The sequence below is a fragment of the Trichoplusia ni genome, chromosome 11 (assembly GCF_003590095.1).
Source record: "Trichoplusia ni isolate ovarian cell line Hi5 chromosome 11, tn1, whole genome shotgun sequence".
Classification (NCBI taxonomy): Eukaryota; Metazoa; Arthropoda; class Insecta; order Lepidoptera; family Noctuidae; genus Trichoplusia; species Trichoplusia ni.
In genome coordinates this window covers 7,483,281-7,506,411 of record NC_039488.1, presented here as the reverse complement: position 1 = coordinate 7,506,411, position 23,131 = coordinate 7,483,281, and the positions used below count along the sequence as shown (strand labels likewise).

At 36.5% G+C, this 23,131-nt stretch overlaps 2 protein-coding genes across 8 annotated transcripts in view; one reads left to right on the top strand and one right to left on the bottom strand.

Moving 5' to 3' along the window:
- Positions 1-10,409, top strand: part of LOC113498903 (acetyl-CoA carboxylase) — an 88,605-nt gene extending 78,196 nt beyond the window's left edge. For all 6 annotated transcript variants that reach the window (XM_026879099.1, XM_026879097.1, XM_026879098.1 and 3 more), the window contains 14 exons: positions 228-447; positions 929-1,067; positions 1,704-1,917; positions 2,528-2,714; positions 3,252-3,379; positions 3,892-4,006; positions 5,269-5,446; positions 5,821-5,936; positions 6,189-6,281; positions 6,910-7,004; positions 7,544-7,609; positions 8,406-8,585; positions 9,182-9,322; positions 9,756-10,409. In XM_026879099.1, the coding sequence (XP_026734900.1) occupies positions 228-447; positions 929-1,067; positions 1,704-1,917; positions 2,528-2,714; positions 3,252-3,379; positions 3,892-4,006; positions 5,269-5,446; positions 5,821-5,936; positions 6,189-6,281; positions 6,910-7,004; positions 7,544-7,609; positions 8,406-8,585; positions 9,182-9,322; positions 9,756-9,821 (1,938 nt within the window). In that variant the 3' untranslated portion in view covers positions 9,822-10,409. The remainder of the gene's footprint in view (positions 1-227; positions 448-928; positions 1,068-1,703; positions 1,918-2,527; positions 2,715-3,251; positions 3,380-3,891; positions 4,007-5,268; positions 5,447-5,820; positions 5,937-6,188; positions 6,282-6,909; positions 7,005-7,543; positions 7,610-8,405; positions 8,586-9,181; positions 9,323-9,755) is intronic.
- An 8,016-nt stretch (positions 10,410-18,425) lies between these two features.
- Positions 18,426-23,131, bottom strand: part of LOC113498587 (probable multidrug resistance-associated protein lethal(2)03659) — a 57,891-nt gene continuing 53,185 nt past the window's right edge. For both annotated transcript variants that reach the window (XM_026878653.1, XM_026878654.1), the window contains exons 29-33: positions 22,824-22,940; positions 22,206-22,311; positions 21,572-21,681; positions 20,983-21,079; positions 18,426-19,985 (exon numbers count right to left, since the gene is read on the bottom strand). In XM_026878653.1, coding sequence (XP_026734454.1) covers positions 19,947-19,985; positions 20,983-21,079; positions 21,572-21,681; positions 22,206-22,311; positions 22,824-22,940 — 469 coding nt within the window. In that variant the 3' untranslated portion in view covers positions 18,426-19,946. The remainder of the gene's footprint in view (positions 19,986-20,982; positions 21,080-21,571; positions 21,682-22,205; positions 22,312-22,823; positions 22,941-23,131) is intronic.

The window sequence follows — 23,131 nt, the reverse complement described above, 5'->3', positions numbered from 1 at the left end:
AATCTGAGAATCAGACAACAGGTTTTCTTCGTCCCCCTAAATGCTAAGGAAGGTCCATCACGCCTTTTTTTACTTTTCGGGCCACTTTTTTTATGCGACGGTAAACAAACCTGAACTTCACCTCTCTACGATCAACCTCATTTTTTTATAATACAATATCAAGAATCACTTATGTATATCCTTTAACATATATTATGTTTTTTACAATCAAACATTGTCCCCAACAGATTTACATAAGTGTAAACTCGGGTGCCCGTATCGGGGTCGCCGAGGAGGTCAAATCGGACTTCAACGTGGCCTGGCTGGACGCAGAAAGGCCGGAGAGAGGCTTCAAGTACCTGTACCTGACCCCCGAAGTGTACTCCAAGCTGGGGGCCCTGGGTTCCGTCAAGACCGAGCTGATTGAGGATGAAGGAGAGTCCCGGTATAGGATCACCGATATTATTGGTAAGTGTATACGGAAAGATAGCGTGCTGCTGACGAGTTTTTTGCTGTTGTTTCACTCACAGCAAGAGCACTTAGGAAACAGTGAAGGGCAGGTGAAACTGGGCGCTGTCCAATGTAATCTGACCTTCAAAAAGTGCTACTTAGTAGCCTAAATGATGTTGAATAAATGACTTTTGATTTTTAGTAGATGTTTTTTATTTATTTGATTGAGGTTAGCAAAGTTTACTTCACTGTAACTTTTTCTCTTCCACGATTGGATATCAGATTTTATTGAAAATCTTACTATTTTTGCGCTGTTTTTGCAAACGTAAATAATAATGTACAAGATACTGTAATATATATGGTAATAAATGTACATATATCAATGATAACTTCTAGCGAATAGAACTTATTGACATTTGAAATTGTTCAGAAGTATTTGGTCAAGTTATTTGCTACTTTTCAATTCAATTATTGTTAAAGTAAATGATTTTGCCTCCAGGCAAAGAAGACGGCCTGGGTGTGGAGTGTCTCCGCGACGCCGGTCTGATCGCCGGGGAGACCGCGCAGGCCTACGAGGATATTGTCACCATATCCATTGTCACGTGCCGGGCCATCGGTATCGGATCCTACATAGTCAGGTATGTCCCAATGACAAGTAATAGAAATTAAAGTAAAAACTACGACGACCCCGCGGTCGAGTGGCGTACGCACCGGTTTCAAGGTGTCGCTAGCTCTGAGGTCCCGGGTTCGATCCCCGGTCGGGTCAATGTAAAAATTCACATTTCTACATTGTCTCGGGTCTGGGTGTTTGTGGTACCTTCGTTGTATCTGAATTCCATAACACAAGTGCTTTAGCAACTTACTTTGGGTTCAGAACAATGTATGTGATGTTGTCCGTTATATATTTTGGATGCTAGGGTAGGGTAAAAAATAGGAATAAAGAGCACTTAAATCGAAGAAATTTATGGTAGTTGTGGATAGTAACATCACTTGCAAGTAAATCGCATACTCGTAAGTGACGTCACACGAGATTTTATTTGATGGTACCCCTTCATTTTGCGTGTACCGAATAAAGTAAAAAATATGTAATCATTATTATTTTATTTATTGAATTATTGTGCTGGAAGTTTATTGCATTAACGGCCATGCGACGCTATCGGGACGTAAAAAACAGCAATAAAGGTGAAATTCAACACCATCTTTAACTTTAATCCTTTTACAAATAACAACTTTCACATCATTATATTTCTAAAGCCATTCCTTTCTACCCCTAGATTGGGGCACCGAGTGATTCAAGTAGAATCATCGTACATCATCCTCACTGGCTACGCCGCCCTCAACAAGGTGCTAGGGCGGGCGGTGTACGCCAGCAACAACCAGTTGGGCGGAGTGCAGGTCATGCATCATAATGGAGTGTCGCATGCCGTCGCACCTTCGGATCTGGAAGCTGTGAGGACTGCCCTGCGATGGCTGGCATTCGTGCCTAAGGTTAGAGGTCACTTTATTGTTTTAGGTTAAAAAAAAATCGAGTGGCTTGTCGGTCTAGTGGTTAGTGACCTTGAATGTTATACCGGAGGTTGTCGGTTCAATACCCACTCAGGCTTAATGTTTGTGTGACGAGCATAATACAAGCTTCGCTTAGTTTGAGTACTAGATGTAGTTATGTGGCACTTTATTCTATAAAAAAAATATATTAAGGAATTAAATTATTATGCCCGGCGGGTTTGTCAAACATTCAAATCACACGCACAAAACACCCGGACTTGGTACAAGCATCCATCTTCATTCCAAATATATTATGAACGACATGTTGCGTGTTCAATCTCCGCGTAGAACAAGCGTTTGTGTGATCCACGAATACTTGTCCTGAGTCTGGGTGTCTTTGTTCGTGTGACTTGAATGTTTGTGAAACCCGCCGCGATACAAGGCAGTTATTCCTTAATGCGGGATTCGTTGATTTTTATTTCATTATAAAGTTTTTTTTTTCATTTTTATATTTTGTATTTGTCTCTGTATGTTGTGTGTACATAAATAAATAAAGTAAGAAAAAAACCCTCAAAATCAGCATAGATTCTGTACTCGTGTAAATCGTCCCCAGGACAAGTTAAGCACGGTCCCGATCCTCCGCGTGTCGGACCCGGTGGACCGGCCCGTGGAGTGGAAGCCGCCCCGCGCCGCGCACGACCCCCGCCTCATGCTGGCCGGGGACGCCGCGAGGGCGGGATTCTTCGACGTCGGCAGCTTCGACGAGATCATGCAGCCATGGGCTCAGACTGTCATTACTGGTCAGTTGGGAAAATCTTCTAATATATAAAATTCCCTTGTCACGATGTTAGTTACCGTACTCCTCCGAAACGGTTCGACCGATTTTTATGAAATTTTGTATACATATACACTAAAAAAATTCATTCTGTAGTGAGTAAATTATATAATTGCCCGATTTTAAAAAAGCTAAAATATAGCCCGATTGCTATACTTTAGCTCTTTCATGTATTGATAACACGTCGAGAAAAAACTAAGCGTTTTAGACTAAGCCTTTTATAATACAAGTTAAAACTAAGATTTTAGCAATAAAAGTTAAACTTGGCGTTTTTTAATAGAGTTTAAAATTCTTCGTCCCAAAATAAAGGTAAAAGCCCAACGTTTTCGTAAAAGATATATTCTAATACAAGTCTAACATAACTTGTAATAGAAAACTCAAAACTCCGTTTGTAAGAAAACGTATTCTAATACAGGTCAAACATAACTTGTAATAAAAGTCCAACTCCGCATACTATACATAATACAGGTTATACAATTATATTTCTCTTTCCTGTATCCAGGCCGCGCCCGCCTCGGCGGTATCCCAGTGGGAGTCATCGCCGTGGAGACCAGGACTGTCGAGCTGACCCAACCAGCTGACCCTGCCAACCTGGACTCCGAAGCCAAGACCTTGCAGCAGGCTGGACAGGTATTCCGACCTACTCCTATCTGCTGTAGTAACTATCGTCAGAATAGGGATGATGACTGGGTATAAAAAGAAAAAATCTATCCCTCAGTTAGATAATTGAAAAGTATGAGACACGTATTTTTTCCTTTTTCAGAAAAACTAGAATTGACAAAGATTAACTGCTTTAAAGTTTAGGTGTGAGGCTTGTGACGTAACGATATGGTTAAATTTATACTCAATCGTGACGTCACGCGTAAGTTTCATTCACTGTTATTTGGTCAATGTATGTTTGCGGAACAAATTAAAAAAGACGTAAACATTATTATACCTAAAATAAACTACAAGACGCACTGGAAAAAAAATTCATCATCCCTATTATTCTTTATTATAGTCGCGATCCCGCCGCGTCAGCTCATGATTAAAGACACCGGTTGTGTTCGAAACTAGTCAGGCGATCCCGATAAACACTCGTGCATGAACAGTTGCTTCATTTTAAGTGAGACATTGTTAACTAGACTATATTTTCCGCCTAGGTATGGTTCCCCGACTCCGCCTACAAGACCGCTCAGGCCATCAACGACTTCTCCCGCGAGAACCTGCCCATCATGATCTTCGCGAACTGGCGTGGATTCAGCGGTGGACAGAAAGGTAAGACAAAACCTAAAAACCTGTATACACAAATAACTACATACATTCTTACAGGTCAGAGTCAAAACCTCCTTTCTTTGGGTCGGTTAAAGCACTAAAACCTTCTCCTAAATGTACCAAATACTTTTCTGAAAACCGCATCCGAATTGCTTCAGCCAAACGCGATATAATCGCGGACAAACAAACAATCAAACTGAGAACCTTTTTTTTTTGAAGTCGCTTTAAAATTACATGTTGTTGTTACCCAACTTCGGGATATGTATGTGTGTTCATTTCATTAGTAAGCCTATGACGCAAATGACTGGACAGGTTTTGATTTAAATGATATAGTTAGGATTGATAGAATTTAAGAAATGATGTAGGCGAGGCTATGTAAATTATCAAATGCTGTCTACTTTTTTTGTACGGCTCCGACTTATAAAAGTTGTTTTGTGCCGCGGGAGGTTCCACAAACATTCAAGACAAGTCAGAACTAAGTATATTTAGATCGCAATAATCTTATGCGGCTATCGAAACCTGAGCACGTCGCGAACAATGGTTTTGCCACTGTGGCCTATAATATTCAGCTATCCGTGCAGTCAATAATGGGAGAAAATGGCAGTGGGTTATGTGCCATAGAAAGAAATCATCGGCCTTGCTTTTTCCGTTGGGATCGGCTTCCAGTCCAACCGGTTTCAGCTAAGTACCAGTGTTTTACAAGGAGCGACTGCCTATCTGACCTCCTTCACGACACCCCTTGGTTAGACTGGTGCCATAGAAAGGAATATACACCGTGATTTTTTAGTCGTCTTACAAAAGCAGCCCAGTTCATGTATCCAATGACTAGAACACGTTCATTATAAAAAGAATTGGTATTTATGAGATTTGAAAAATAAAATGCAATTTTTATTGAATATTATGATGTAATTCGTAGTTTTTTAGAAACACAGCTCTTTTGCGAGCGCGGTCCGAGCCTTGTAACAATGGTGAGGGTCGCGGGCGGCGGCGTTTTTATCATTTTTAAGAGTATATTTAAGATTTCTCTTGTTTAATTTTCTTCGTACTTATTATCTTAGTTGATGATAAAAAAAATCGCGCCTAGGGGTATTTTACGTTGGATACATGAACTGGTCTGCTTTTGTAAGACGACAAAAAATCACCGTGTAGATATAAATTGTAACCAAGTAAACGTAAGTAAACGTTTCAGAAATAAGTATAACACGTCTAGTTTTTGCGTTAGGATTTCTTTTCCCGTTTTATAAACATCTAACTTTCCCCCACAGACATGTACGAACAGATCCTGAAGTTCGGCGCGGAGATAGTGCGGGCCCTGCGCGGGGCCACGGCCCCCGTGCTGGTGTACATCCCGCCCGGGGCCGAGCTGCGCGGCGGGGCCTGGGCCGTGGTCGACCCCAGCGTCAACAGCCTGAGGATGGAGATGTACGCCGACCCTGAGGCCAGGTGGGTGTCTGTCTGTCTGTGTGTATGTATATGTATCCAGACTTGAAACCACCATCTCGAAACCTTTCCCTTGACAGTCCAACTTTCTCCTATAGCTAGGCTCGGCTATCGCAGCTTCATTGACATATATTATTATCCAACCGTTGCCCACAAATTTGTCTGCGTAGGGAAAGATGATAAAAAATAATTATTATTGCAATTTTTTTTTATCGTCTGCGGCTATTAATTGTGACTTAAGCTATCCTATGTTATAAGTTAGATCAAACCGCACACATTGTGCAAAATTTATTAAAATCGGTTAAGTCGTTAAAGAGTCTATCGCGAACAAACAACATGACATAATTTTTATATATTAAGATTTATAATTCTCACAGGGGTGGAGTACTAGAAGCCGAGGGTATCGTGGAGGTGAAGTTCAAGCAGCGCGACATCCTCAAGACGATGCACCGCCTCGACCCTGAACTGCTGAGGACAGGAGCCAGGATCTCAGGTGGGTAGATATCCCACTGATGGGCAAAAATCTGTTCTCACATCGAATTATTAAGTATTGATCACCATGCTCAGTGCAAGTGAATCCAGATTTAATTTTTTTGAACCTTGTTGCTTTTTATCGTTGTTTTATTAATTGATAAAAGGGTATTTGCCTAAATCTGTTTAGTCCGTCAAATATTTTCAAAAAAATAATTGAATACGTATTTTTCAGTATACCAACCATAACCGTGAAAATCATTTATGTTAACAGAACTTAAGGAACAAATCAAAGAGATCTCGAAGGGTCTGGACCGCAGGGGGTCTGTGGACGAGAGCCTCATCAGAACGGACGCTGGTAGAGCAGGTGACCTAAATTCATTCTTAAATACATTAGCATAAAGCTGATTTTTGACTAATCAAATCAGAAAATCGCCACATCATTTCAAAATTTGGTATATGTGCTTGTGTACATTGGAATTTAAATTTAGAACAATAATAAAAACAGTTTATATATAAAGAGGTTTCCCTATTTTCACGCCGATCCACGTTCGTGACGAGTATCGGGTTCGATCCCGGCGTAGAACGAGGGTTTGGGTGGCCCACTTGTTCAAGCGCATTTTTGCAAGTGACTTGAATATCCGTTTAAATATCGCGATATAAGGATATATGCTCCTTAGTACGGGAGTCAAATTCTGATAGTAACTATCGTGAGAATGATTCATTATTAAATGCTGACGGCTTACTCGCTCGCTCGTCCGCCACGTCAGCTCATGATTAAGGACTCCGGTTGGGTCCGAAACTAGTCCTGCGATACCGATAAATACGCGTTAGTAAACAAGTGCATCATTTAATAACGAGTTGAAGTGTTTGGGTGTTCATTTCTTCAAAATATTTAGTGTTTTTCTTAGATTTAGCTCTATTAATACAGGTCAGAAATTTCAAAAAATGTCTTCGTTTATTGATTTCCTTACATCATGTATCATCAATTTCAGCTGAAACAAGAGTACGTGAATTAGAAACTGAACTGCTAGCTGCGGAGAAGACAGCGAAGGCTCGTGAGAAGGAACTCAGCCCTATATACCATGAGGTAAGATTATATACTTACTAAAATAAAATAGAAAAGAAAAAGTATATTTTGTGAGTGTTAATGTACAATTATAAACATGCATATTTTATAATAGTGTCTTAGGTTTACGCGAATGTTAAACATTAAAATGAAACTACTTTTACTTATTTTATCGCGGTATTAAACAATTATTATATTTATAACAATCAATTCGACGTTTCGAAACCTTTGCAGGTATCATGGTCACCATGGTTCTGTCCGTGACCTGCGTCGGGAACTTATAAAATCTAAAATTAAACCGCGATAAAATCCATCCATATTTTGTTATCATTTCCTTGATTTGGTATTTGCCTTTAACCAGGGCTTTCCCTGACTTCTGATTGTTATGAATATAATAATTGTTTTGGAAATTACTATGTCAAAAAAAGAAATTGTATGTAATAAACATATTTCTTTTTTTGACAGGTTATTTATATTTTATGGGAAAAGTTTAATGACAAAATTATCCTCATTTTTCATAATTATATTTGATAATAACCTGTTTGTTTTCCTTGCAACAGATCGCCGTCCAATTCGCGGAACTACACGATACAGCCGAGCGAATGTTAGAAAAAGGATGTATATTTGTAAGTATCAACTTGTAGACTACAAGCCTATATACGTCCCATTGCTGGGCACAGGCCTCTTCCCGTATAGGGAAGGTTTGAGCATTGAGCACCACGCTAGCTCACTGCGGCCGATTTCAGATTCCAGTGTTTAGCATCCAAGCTTCCTCACGATGTCAGCTCATGATTAAGTCCTTCACCGTTTGTCACTGGTGTCTTAGAATAATTACGAAAGTGAATAACTTTTTCAAAGTTAAAAAATTATTAATTAATTAATTATTAATTAAATTAAATAAAAGTAATTTTAACCCGATTTGAATACTGAGGATGTTCTTAATTCGACTGGTATTGAATTATTATCATAACACCTTGTCATAGTTAATTTAATCCGACCATAGAATTCCCCCTACCTGCAGAAGTAGGAATAGCAATGCATTGCGTTCTTCAATATTTTCACTATTTTTACTTTTCTATCATCATCGACCTAGCCATTTCCCAACTATGTTGTGGTCGGCTTCCAGTCTAACCGTATTCAGTTAAGTTTACAAGGAGCGACTGTTTATTTACTGGTTGACTTAGACTTGCAAGCTTCATTATTAAATGATGTAACGGTTTGTATTTATCGGGATCGCCCGACTAGTTTCGGACCCGACCAGAGTCCTTAATCATGAGCTGACGCGTCGGGATCGCGAATCGATACGCGTGAGTAAACCGTTACATCATTTAATAATGAATCAGTCTCACGATAGTTATTATAAAAATTGCAAGTTTCAGTTTATTATTACCACTATTTCAACTTTCCCCTCTTGATTATTAGGAAATCATCCCCTGGCGTGACTCTCGTCGCTTGTTCTACTGGCGCCTGAAGCGCTTGTTGCGTCAGAACGAGCAGGAGCGGCGCGTGCAGGCGGCCGTCAAGCCGGCCGACAACATGCAGCAGGGACCCGCCGCCGCCACGCTCAGGAGGTGGTTCACCGAGGACAGGGGCGAGACACAGGTGCGGGGGGCGAGGGGGACCATATGGAGTACGGGGGAGAGAATATGTATAGTAAGGCCAACCAGACGAGATAAAAAACGTAAACAAGCGGACCGTTACCGAGTTACATTGCGATAGCGAGGGATTATTATCCCTGTCCTTATCACTCGTACGCGCAGTTATGGCGTGAGTTGGGCGATGACAGACATCTCGTCTGGTTGGCCTTACTATGGTATGAATTTGATACATGTTAGGGTGGTAAAAAACATAAAAGTGGGGAGGAGGTACGGTTTAAGCCGGCAGATGAAATACAGGGATGGGGGAGACATGTTTGTGGTTGGTAGATACGACATGCAATACGGGGGAAACACTTTTGTGAATGATACATGACATGTAGTGTGTAGGTGACACGCTTTTAAGGCCGACAAATTACATGCAACAAATGGGAAAAAAGTGATAAAAATTACAATTAAAACTAAAATTTTGACACACCAATTTTAATTAGACCAGTATATGGCACGTTTAACAATTTTAAATTCTAAATTGTCAGTCTGTCGGTCAGTCTCCTATTAAATATTATATACGTTCGTTACTGAGACCTGTCTGTTTCCCCACAGTCCCACCAGTGGGAGCACGACAACGAGGCTGTCTGCAAGTGGCTGGAGGCGCAGGCGGGCGACGACAACTCCGTGCTGGAGAGGAACCTGCGCGCCATACACCAGGACGCGCTCATGCAGGCCGTCAACAACCTCGTGCTGGTGAGTGGAACATGATGCATCATCATCCCAGCCTTCTCACAACTACGTTGTGGTCGGCTTCCAGTCTAACCGGATTCAGCTAAGTACCAGTGTTTTACAAGGAGCGACTAGCTATCTGACCTCCTCAACCCAGTTACCTGGGCAACACGATACCCCTTAGTTAAACTGGTTGTCAGACTTTCTAGATTCTGAATATCCGTAACGACTGTCAAAGATGTGTGATAACAGCTGGGACCCACAATTTAACGTGCCTTCCGAAACACGGAGGAACTCGCTATGACAAAAATGGTCACCCATCTACGGACCAGCCGCGTCAAGCATAGCTTGACCTGTGATCGATTCACTTATGCGGTTATAGCTTAGCCACGAGCTCCTCGAAATTCATTTAATTTCGAAGATAATAATATTAAATATATATATTTTCGTTTTACAGGAACTCACACCATCGCAGCGTTCGGAATTCATAAGAAAGCTATCGGCGTTAGAAATGGAACAGTGATTTAGTTAATTTATTATAATAGGACGAACAAATTACATAGGGTACATATTTATATACGGGGCTAGTAGATACGTTTATGTTGCTGCGGAATTATATTATGCCCACTGTTGGGCAAAATAAAGTACCAGCAGTTACACAGTTGACATTGTTGCCCAATGCTGGGCAAGAGAATCCTAGTTATTAGTGATCGATACCAATAACTAATAAGTTATTCGCGAAAGATATAAAGTACCTATATCCAAAACAGTACCCGAAAGCGGTATAAAAATATCCGAGTCCAATCTATCCTTATGCCAAATTTCATCGAATTCAATCCAGCAGTTTACCCTTATAAGCGTAACAAACAGTTCTTAAATTGTTTAATACTCAAATCTGTTAATAATATAATTTTGCAGTAACATAAACAAGCAATCTTATTTTAAGGTACAGAATTAAATTATATTTTAGGTTTTTTTCAAACAAATACCAAATAACTGAATTTATTTATGTTAACTTGTTACAACACGTCGTCTGTTTATTTAAAATACCTGGATACAATAAAAATATGGGTCAAGTGTTAGTCGGAGTGAATACACTGTGGGTTCCGTACAAATAAGCGAAATACACAAGAATTAGCTAGAAAATGAAAACACCCATCAAATTCATGACCGTAACATCTGTTGCCTTAGCTTTGATAATTATTCTATTGTTTGTTGTTCTAAAAACAACTGAAATATCTGTGAAAATTTGAACTGCCTAGCTACCACTGTTCATGAGATACAGCCCAGTGACAGACGGACAGACAGCGCAGACTTATAATAGGATTCAGGTTACACGTTTTTTGAGCAATACTTCTTATAATTGCTGTACATTATAATTTCAATGATTATAATAATCAATGAAACAGGTATTTTAAATTAAACAATTTAGTTTAAAATGTAGTTATAGCAAATAGGAAACTTATTTGGATGTAACTCATTTATATATAAAAAAAGAAACTGCCATTTATAGAATACCTCCCTATGAAATAACTTATTTCTTTTCTAGTTTAAAGATTTTCATATTTATATCATTTTTAAAAAAAGGTTTGAAAATTAATGATGATTTTAAAGTTAAAATCTTCTTAATCCGTCAGATAGATAGTTAAAAAATATTAGTAGACACGTATTTTTGCCTTTATCAGAATAAACTGCTTTAAAGTTTAAAAGAGCTCGTGACGTAACCACTTCGTAAAATTAATAAAAAATCGTCGAGTGACGTACGCACCGGTTTCAAGGTTTCGCTAGCTCTGAGGTCCCGGGCTCGATCCCCGGTCGGGTCAATGTAAAAAATCACATTTCTACATTGTCTCGGGTCTGGGTGTTTGTGGTACCTTCGTTGTATCTGAATTCCATAACACAAGTGCTTCAGCAACTTACTTTGGGTTCAGAACAATGTATGTGATGTTGTCCGCATTTATTTATTACTGTAATTTGATATATTTATGTTTGCGAGACAAAAGAAAAAATACGTTTCTATTATTATTCATTAACTTAATGAACGGATAATAAGGAATCAAAATGTCATCATTCCTATTCTTTATAAACATTGAATTTGAAAATGTTTTATTTTTTATTATCTATTTGGTAAAAGCATAACTGTGTTTAATTATGTATATTGGCAAGAGGCTTATTTAATTTCCACGATTTTATAATTATTTGATAACGCTTTTTACGACTAGTTTCACTTATCCCGCCGCGTCAGCTCATGATTAAGGACTCCGTTTGGGTCCGAAACTAGTCGGGCGATCCCGATAAATACGCGTGAGTATACCGTTGTCAAATAATTATTGAATATTATTGTGGTGTATTATGAATTAAAAGTTCACCATATACAATTATTATGCTTTTTACTAAGTTATGCATCTGCTTAAACAGTTAATATAAACGCCCTATTCGGCTGTGATTTCTATATCCCAGACATGACATTTTATTTATTATATTACGGTACGTAATAATGTATAAAAATGGTTTAGATCATATTTAAAAAGATGTTTTATGAATAACACCAGCCTGTAACTGTCCCACTGCAAGTCTCTCATACAGAGAACGAGCATTGATCACCACGCTTGTGAGCTGCCCCACGGTGGGGCGCCATTACCGAAGCTGTCGATAACACCAGCTTGTAACTGTCTCACTGCAGGCCTTTCATATAGAAAACGAGCTTTGGTTCTCAAAAAAAAGTAATATTTTAAAACATCTTTTTAAATGCGTTCAATGATATACGTAAAAACCAACGAAATAAGATTTTTAGTCTCGAAAATGTATGAAATATACATTATGTACAAAATGTATGCATTGTATTTAAACGTGTAAAAATGTATGCAAATATTATAATTATGTAGCATATACATTTTGTTGCTAAACGAGTCGAAACGGATTTTATTCATTTTATGTGGTGTGATAAATATTTTTAATGAACATTCATAAATTTTAGCAATGACTTGACAATACTCCTATGACTTACTTTCCTACCTAACTATCCTATTTAATATAACCTACCTACCTTTTTTTTACAACCCTGTCTTCTTTAATGACCGTCATCATTGAAAAAACTACCGATTTAAAAAAAATCGCCCTTTTACGTGCTATGTTTGTGTTTTTTTGACAAGTCATGGTACCTTTTCTTACTACCATCTAATGTTTTAAAATATCACAAAAGTGACTCATATTTTTCCATTTGTCTCTACATTCCACTTGACAGTGACACCATGACACTTGAGGGTGAAATATCGTCGTTTTATTTGACACTATCATATATTTGAAGGTTTTTGTTAGTGGCATAATAGCTTGTAGTACTGTTAATTAAATAAAAAAATCCACTGCTGTCTATTCCAATAAACCAATTTTAATCAAATTCAGTGGTTTTTGAGGAATTCTAAAAATATTTCGTCACACCATATAAAATTATCTCGGATTTGTATTCGTTCATGTGCATTCTATATTATAATGTGCTATATACATTCCTATGTAAAATTATATTATTTATTATCGATTATCGATTTTATCATTGTAAACAATTCAATACATTTAGTATTGAAATTCCATATTTCTTAATGCAGAGAATCCCGGTCCTTTTAAAAGCGTACACGGGGACACAGGTCCAACATGCAAAGGCCTTGCTGAGAACTTTAATTTAAAATGTGATGGGGTATCTACCAGGGGCCATCTACCCCTGTTATATAGAAAAACAGACATGGACGGCCTAAAGTAACTATTGTAAATTGTGGATATAAAAATGATTTTGACTTTTTGTATAATTATGTGAGACAAAGTCCAGATTTTTATTTGCGTTGCCTTATGTTGGTATCGGCTTCCAGTCTCACCGGATTCAGCTGAGCCCCGTACGTAACAGAGCCACTGTCTATCTGACAACACAACACGTGTTACTGTAACACAGTATCACATAGTAAGAACATTATATAAATTGTGAAATTATGGAATTTTAATACTGAAAGCTGAAATTGTGTTATCGTCCATAGAACGCGTAATTTTTTATTTAATTATATTAATTGAATGGGACCAATTAAATAAATGGTGTATGTTTATTTTGTGTTTTTCAATATTTTTTCCTACCTTATAACACATCTATATCTATATACTAATATATAAAGCTGAAGAGTTTGTTTGTTTGTTTGTTTGAACGCGCTAATCTCAGGAACTACTGGTCCAAATTGAAAAATTATTTTTGTGTTGAATAGACCATTCATCGAGGAAGGCTTTAGGCTATAAACCATTACGCTGCGACTAATAGGAGCGAAGATACAATGGAAAATGAGAAAAAAACAGGGCAGGTAGGCAGATATAAATCATAACTTATATCTTCTACCCACGGGGACGAAGTCGTGGGCAACAGCTAGTTTCTGATAAAAATTAACGACGCTGTCCGTTTGAAGAAGATATTTTTGACAGAGGGCAAAATTGTCAAAATTGTGGTAATCAGTTTTCGAAAGCAATGCTATATCCAGAGCGTTTACCGTCTATTGTCTTGTAATATGATAATTGTGGAAGCGGGACACGCAATACACGCGCAGAGAGCATCTCTCTTCCTCACCCTCTACAATATTACTTTAAGGACGCCTTTACAAAACTGATAGGTATAAAACCGAACTAACACACAGACGTAGACTCTGTGTAAACAAGAATCAAGAAATTTTATTTATTAAACACAGGTACATTTAATGCTGGTCTTAAATATACATAAGGAGCGCTGTTTTGCCATGAAGGCGTACAAATATATCAACATCTAAATAGATTCTAGCGCCATCTGGTGGTCACTTGAATAGTTATTTTTATGCACTTCAGTAGTTCACTTTATCAATTTTTTTTAGGTATTTCATAAATTTATTTAATTTATGAAATAAAAAATTGATAAAATCTTTATTTATTTAGAATATATTTGAACATTTTTGAACATTTGTTTTATTTATAAATAGCTATGATTTATAATACTATTGTGATAGTGCGTGAAACGATTCCTTTTCTATTGAAATTGTATAAATTTATATTTTTTTAAATAAATTTTGTAATATATTTTTAATTATTTTTTTTCAATACTTGTTCAATGGACGTGTTGGTAGTATAGAAGCTTTGCTTGAAAAATTGTAGCCTAATAGCAGTTATGATGGAAAATTTAGAAATAGATTTCTAATTAAAACTGGTCAAGTGCGAGTCGGACTTGCGACAGTGACGGTTCCTTACAAATAGGCTAAAAAATAAATTGCTTGGTCGACATATTAATTAATATATCAAGGTTTTGTGTGATCCTGAATGCTTGCCTGAGTCTGGGTGTCTTAGTGAATGTGACTTGAATGTTTGTGAAACCCCCCGCGACACAAGGATTGATTTCCTTAATTGGAGTCGTTCTATTGAATTTAACGTGATCTTGAACCAACCAAAATGGTCCATAATTAGTTTCTCATACTTACTCAGTTTGGTTTGGTTGTTAGTATGGCGTAATAAATATAAAACAGCTATTCTTGAGTTTTATTTTTCCCACGTTTTTATAAACTCACTTTTCTTGTTTGTTTGTCATTCCGGTTGGAGTTTTGCCTTTAGCCTGCTTATAAAGAACCTTCCGTCACAAGTCAAATTCACACTGTTACCAGTTTTTTTAATAAGCTAAGCTCTAAGTCATTACATTGTTAAGGCTAAACCAGAGGAGCCACAATATTGTAATAAACTCACGTAACAATAATAATAAAACAGCAAATAGTTAAAAATATATTTATTTAGTATAATATATCACAAGAGTACTGGTGCGCTTGGAGCCGCATCAGGCCGCGTTTGTACAATAATAGAACCATTTAACATAATTATTAACAATCAATATTAACATTCTGATAGTTAATTGTAATCATAAGAATATTATGCAGCCAGAGATAGATCTCGATGGCATGCAATTGGAGAGGCCTATGTCCAGTAATACATTTTGGGAAACTGAAAGGAGTAGGAGAAAACTTTAATTTCTGTTGGAACCAAAAAACGTGAGTGGAGATGAGCCTAATTTCAGCCTTTGAAAAAGATATATACAGAAACTGGCAACCCTATTTTATCGAAGGACTAATATCAAAATATTAATATCAATTGCTAACCCTAACATTATTTGCTATATAATATTTTACATAATTAAACATTAAACAATAATTGACGAAATAAAATCGGTATTTGACAAAAAAATCTAATAAGTCTGAAGAGTAATGTTCTATATTTAATATTGGATACATAGACAAATTAGATTTTTTACGATAAATACCGAATTTCATATAAATTGGCTAGTACCATAATGTTACAATATCTAAGTACAATGTATTTATAAATATTTTAAGGTATTTTCACAATTAGTATAAGTTTCATAATTTGCATGACTTTCAAAAATTGATAATGTTGGGTGGCAAGGGTAAAACAAAATTGTCGACCAAAAAAGATGGCATCACTATTCCCGACAAGCATAAAATTGGTATTTTACAGGTATGTTTATTAAACAGGTATTTTTGGCATTATTATAAATGAGAAAAATATATAATCATACAATTTCGTTCATGTACCAAAATAGACATCTTGGAAAAACACAAATAATATCCCGAAAAACATTCTTGTACATTATAAAATTTAAAATAAATCTGTCAATATCATTATAAAACTTACACTAAAAGTTCTCTCAAATCCATCTAAACAATTGTCAGTCAAAGATCTGTGATTCGTTGCAAGTCTCAACCAATCATAGTCTTTTAACAAGATCTTTAAAGATCACGCTTCTATACACCATTTGTGTAGGTACTTAAAAAAAGATAATCAATCTTAAAACAGAGAAACGTGAATCTAAATCTTGATGTGTATTTTTATTAATAAACACATTAAATAAATAAATGACTCATTTATTTGATTTGGTAATCTTTATTGTTGTTTTAATTTTGTTTTTAGTAAAATTTCATTTATAAAACTGAGTTTTTAGATAAAAGCACAGCAAGATTGTTCACCCTTTTAAGTACCAAATGAAGTACAGAATCAGTATTTCCAAGTTGCGAGGCACATGTAATGATTAAGTAACTCAATATTCAACCTAGACAAAGTAAAACGCATTAGGCCCGATTTTTCAATCGTCAGATAACTTTTATCAGAGGGATAAATGGGGATTTTGTAAATATGGCCGTTTGACGAATTTTCTATTCAAAAGCTGTCAAAACGTCAAACATATTCGTCGAATAAAAGTTATCTGGCGATTGAAAAGTCGGCCCAACGAATAGAAAACTTCATATGTATGTAAATGACATTCCTCTTCGACAAGTGACGTGACTTTGACTTGTCAGTTCAATACATTCGAGTGATTCGACGGCGTTAGCGAGGAGACATGTAACTTGTCTATAGGCGAAGGACACGTTTTTTGACGTTTTGCAAAGTAACTTAATTTTTATTAAGTATTTTTAAATAAGTACACAATAGACTTGCTTTGCAAGTATTTGATATTTTTTGTAGTAATTAATAAGGGCCTAACAATATCTCTTTGTTATGTTATGGCGTCAGGCTTCCTCATCAGAAAAATGGTTGTACAACCCTCAGAATACAAATTATTGGTTATGTTATTAATATTAAGTAATTTTAATTACTTCACAGTATCGCTTTTCATAATTATAATCTGTGGTTATCATAAGTACAATTTGTTATCAAATAATAATTCGTTAAATAAAAATAAAGGTGACCAGAATACTGCTTTTATCACAACAGAAATTTCAAATTCACAAATTATGGAATAATTATACGTAATAAATATTCGACGGTAACGATAGGAATCACAATTTTAAATGGTAAACGAAAATAGACTTTACTGCAATCACATCAAAGTTTATAATGAATTCACAACGATATAACATAAAAAAAATCTGGATGCTAATCATTAAACCGTTATGCACTCTATACCTATTACATTAAGGTCTATTTTCGAGAGACAGATAAAAATTATCAATTTTAATAAACTAGGAAAGTCGTGCATTTTTGAATAATAATCATCAAATAAATACATAAATATTGTAAAACATTGGGCACGTTTTTTATAATTTAAGTTACCAAAACATATAAAGATCATTTTTTCTAAATTCAGATAGAAAGTTATAATTAATAACTATGTATTCGGCTAACTGTATATAATAATTGCATCAGAAATTGCACGTTAGTAGCATATAACTCTTTCCTTAAAGAAACGACTACCACACTAAGGAATTTAATCCTTCTGCCACGGGTTTCACAAACATTCAAGTCACATGCAAAAAGACACCCAGACTCAGAACAAGCATTCGTGGATCACACAAATGCTTGTCCTACGCGGGGATCGAACTAGCCACACGTCGCGGTCAGTGGGCTTGGCGTGGTGACCTCAACCACTCGGCTATCCGTGCAAATATCTCAAGCCAGATACCTTTGGACTACAATCTTCATCACGTGTTAAACAACCCTTTATAAGTAGATACGTTTGGTGTAAGTACGCGTTGACTAAAAACTCGTAGAATCATGTAAAAGTTCTTAAAGCACCGGTATTCAATAAAACAATTATTCGCAAATAAAATAAAATTCACTAGGATTTCCATTTTAGTAAAAATGTAATTAATAATTGACAATATTCATCATATTGCTTGAATCCGAAACCAGTCGGGCGATCCCGATAAACCGAGAAAACCGTTATTAATAAATAATTATAATATTTATCAACTGCCCGAAAATTTTCAAAAAAATATTAGTAAATAAATGTGTTTTAGCATAAAAAATAAAACATACCTTAAGTATTTTTAAGTAATTCAGATATTTCTGCTGATCCTTTCATAATAGAATTAAGTAATTTTGTATAAAATTAAATCTATTTTAATATTATTTGATATTTCTTTGGGGAAGGCACAATATAGTGAAACACGAGGTCATTGGAAAATGAATTCTGTTCCGATGAAGGTAAAGAACTTTTTCCAATATTATAATGTAAAGGGGTTTTATTATAAATTTTGTGCGAATTGACTTTTTTAATTCTTTAAAAATATCTTTCAAATTATTATAACCTGTAACATGGTATTTTAAATATAATCATTATATAAAGCATAGAGGGTTTATTAAAATCTATTTTTCATAGACTTACTAAATGTAATAAATAAATTCTTATTGTTACTGCTTGCAAAGTTTATGATAATCCAGTGGTCATCAGCCTTCTTTAATGCAAGCTTCAGGTTAAGCTTTCAAAAGGCAAGAATTTTGCTATTCTATTTATATATTTTATATGCCAAACTTAAAACAACAGTTTAGAAAAACGACTTCTCAAGAAATTTAATTCCATTATCGCGGGGAGTTTCACAAACATTCAACTCACATGCACAAAGACACCCAGACTTAGGACAAGCATTCGTGGATCACACAAATGTTTGTCCTACGCGGGGATCGAACCAGCGACTCGTGCGAATCGCGCAGCATGATTGCCTTATAACCACTCGGCTATCCGTGCAATCCAAACTGTCATAAGTTTAGCATATAAACACAAAAGCAGGCACTTTAGTTCCATATTTGTCCACTGTCATCAGTGGCGCTGTATTCTTCGCTAGAAGCACTCATCACAATAGTCGAATATCGTACAAGACATAGTAAGGCATATGAAAATTAGACAATAAGACGAAATAAAAACTATATAAACTGACCTCTACTGAGTTACATGATGATATCAACTAACAAGACCTAATTTGTTCTATAGCTACCGTTAGATAGCTGTCGTTGTGCGTTTCGTGGTACAGGTAATTGTTCGGTACTGAAGTTGACAACAGTTTTTTTCCGTTTATTTCTATTAGATTTTATATCAAAATTGATTTCCATTTTCCATGAATCTGGTTTGTAATGAATAAGTTATGAATCTAAATATTAATATTTTTTATTTCGTCTCATTGCCTCACTACAGTACTAAGTACGTTTTAATTAAATAATAATAATAAAAAAATTATAATTAAATACTGTTGGTATATAGTTCACCGAAAATGGCAGCGTTTTCGCCCTTGCGTTGGTCAACCAATCTTAACAATCTGGTTGCCATAGCAACCAAAAAAAAACAGAAAAAATAAGTTTCAATTTAAGAGTCAATTTTAAACATTTCCGAGACACAGAAAATTTTCGCAACAAATATAATACCGACTTTTGGTTGCAGCGAACAGCAACAACAGACTTTAAAAGTCTAACGGTTGTCGCGCGCAATGTTCCACGACAACCACCTTGACCTCATAAAGCAACATTATTCCAGCTGTGGAAGCAAGACGCAGCTAGCGTTGTGTAGCGCCCTCTCTCTTATTCAACTGGAACCTGTATTGCTCTAAGGCAAGATGTCAAATTATATATTTTTAACTAACTTTTCTAATTCACTTTCCAACGGGCAAGTTAATTCAGTTGCAAAACTATGCAATCCTAGTAATTAAAAAAGAACTTTTTATGAAAACAATATTTTTATATTGTTTGTCTAGATAAGATGAGGGCTTTGCCCAACAGTGGGATGTTACAATATTATTACACATACTTTTCAGAGTATCTCTATTTTGGTTGACCAACGATTCAAGGGATATTAGGAATGTGTTTTATTACTGTCTAATGTGCGTCTTCACGAATTCTTCTTAGATTCTTGTAATTTGTTGTAACTCTGTGAAGAAAAACAAAATAAATTTAATAGAAATATTTTGTGGATTTCTACCATGCGATCTTCATTTATCGATAAGTAGCTGTTGCCAGAATGTTATCCCACGGGAACATAAAATCGGGATATAAATTATATTCTGTTAATCCAGGTTATAAACTATCTGGGTACCAAAACTTGTCTAGATACGTAAAGCGGGTAAGGCCAAATCCGTCCACTAGTTTTTGGCGTGAAAGAGCGAACTTTATAAATAAATAATAAATGCGGACAACATCACATACATTGTTCTGAACCCAAAGTAAGTTGCTAAAGCACTCGTGTTATGGAATTCAGATACAACGAAGGTACCACAAACACCCAGACCCGAGACAATGTAGAAATGTGAATTTTTACATTGACCGGGGATCGAACCCGGGACCTCAGAGCTAGCGACACCTTGAAACCGGTGCGTGCGCCACTCGACCACGGAGGTCGTCTACTCGTTTCGCGACTCTAAAATTAGTAGGATTCATACATATATATTTCTCTTGCGATTTTTTTCTAATCACATTTTTTTTATAGTTGCTTTTATGACAATTATTCACTCTTAAAAATTAATGAGACTGTGTAGTTGTGTTTTTATTACTATTTGGTTTTTAGATAACCGACACCTTGGATTAACACATGGCTACTTTTATCTGACTTCGTTGTTTTAGCTAGCTATAACCGTCATTCAGGCGGGCGAAGCCACCAGCAACAGCTAGTACATAACATAAATAACTGGCCTGTTGGTCTAGTGGTTAGTGACCCTGACTGCTATACCGGCAGTCGTGGGTTCATTTCCCACCCAGGACCAAATTATTGTATGATGAGCACGTTCATTTGTTTTTTGCCAGGGTGTAATTTATCTATGTTATGTATGTATTTAGAAATATATAAGTATGTTTATCAATTGTCTAGTACTCATAACACAAGCTCTGCTTAGTTAGAGACTAGCTGGCGTAGTGTGAGTGTAGTCCCCTACCTCCTCGGCCATGCTGTAGAGCAGCGCGGCGGTCTCGGGCCCGGTCTGCTCCACCAGCGCCTTGAAGATGCCGCCCTCCGCCTCCGACACCTCCGACCTGGACAATGTCAAATTAAAAATATAAGACATTAATAACTAATCAAATTGTCAGTTAAAGGGCTCTTATTTTACCCACGTTTTTATAAACCACTTTCTTGTTTGCATGTTTGTCGTTCCAGTTGGATTTTTAAAACTCAATTTTGAAGCACTTTTCTATAAGCTAGCAGGCTGAAATTTTCAGGCTAGCTTCAAATCAAATGACAGTTAAATTTACAAGTATAAAAACCGATTTTGATAAAGTTTGAATGGAGAAACATTTAAAAATGTGGGCTTTTCATTTCAAGTCGAACATGTATTTTCTGAGATTAGCGTGTTGAAACCAACCAACCAGCAAACTGTTCAGCTTTATAACATTAGTATACATTATATAAATGTGTAATATTTCTAAATCCATTAGAAATATTGTTTGGGTATTTCTTTTTGTTTCATTCTTTATTTTCTTCATATATTATTATTTATTATTTGTAAGATGATTCTGTTAGGTCCTCACCTGCCGGAGTAAGTCCGTATTCTGTCCCTGGACAGCACGAGGGTCTCGTTCTGGTCAGCCGGCTCCGTGCTGGGGTCGAACGTGAAGTTCTCTGGAATAGCTAGAGGCGCCTGGAAGAGGAAAACTTGGTGTGAGTCACAGATCTTGTAACAATATACTTGAAAATAATAAAAATATTCTATTCTATTCTAAATTATCGTATTCAAACTCAGGAGTCGCAGTCTCTTTTAAAGTCTGGTCAATTTTAAAATGCGATTAAAGTGTATAAACTAATGCAGAGATTTTCTCTGGACTGGCCTTTGGAGGAGCCAGCAAGCGGTACTCACGACCGGCTCTTGATGTTCAACCATTTTTTTGGTAGCCCCACGACTCTACACACAAGACAACCACTAATGGCACGTTCAAGAGACAATTATCAAATGATGTAACTGATCCGGCGGGATCGCGAGTCCACCGCGTCAGCTCATGATTAAGGACTCCGGTTGGGTCCGAAACTAGTCGGGCAATCCCGATAAATACGCGTGAGTAAACCGTTGCATCAATTAATGACGAATCAGTCTCACGATCGTTGTTATAAAAATCAAGAGGCAAGTTTAAATACATGATAAAATTAATAGTAATGTTCGTCTCTCACCTGACTCTTGGACAGCAGGCGGTTCCGGGGCACGGTGTCGTCCTTCCTCTGTCCGCCGCCCTGGGACAGCAGCTCGAAAGGATGACCCGACTCGGCGACACGACCTCTGTGTATATACATAATATTTATTAATAATAATCTGTTACATTGTATTGTAAAGTTCAGTTTTAGTATTTTTAGCATTAATCATTAACTCAAATGATAAAATACTTCAGACTTTAAATAATAATTCTTCTAATAATCTTTTATCAAAATCGGTTTAGCCGTTTTAAGGATTAGATGCTAAAAAATTATAATGATCGTAATCGGGTGTTTCATTAATAAAATCGAATAAATCTAAAAATATTGTCTAAACTTGCCCGACTAGTTACCGTAATTGCAATTCATTTTCCCACGTTTTTATACACTCATTTTCTTGTTTGTTTGTCGTTCCGGTTGGATTTTTGCAACTCAATTTCGAGGCAATTCCCGATAAGCTAGCGGGCTGAAATTTTCAGGGTAGCTTCAAACCCGATGACAATGCAATTTACCACTATAAAAACGGCTGACATTTAAAAACGTAGGTATTTTTTTTAACTTATTATGTTGTTATATATTTACGCGTATATGAATACTAACTTGTCCATAACGATGACCCTGTCGTAGTCCATGACGGTGTTGAGCCTGTGCGCGATGGTGAGCACGGTGGAGCGCGCGAACCTCGTGCGGATCGTGCGCTGGATGTGCTTGTCCGTGCTGGGGGGGGGGGGGGAGCAAGGATTAGCACAAGTCATGTCATTGTTGTGTAAACATTTGTTGAGGTTGGTATGTCACAACACACGAAACTCTCCTTAACTTTAAATTACAAGATTGTTTGTCCGTGCTAAGGGATACGTCATTAGTATAAGTGACGTCACTTGTGTGTAAACATTGGGTGAGTTTGTACT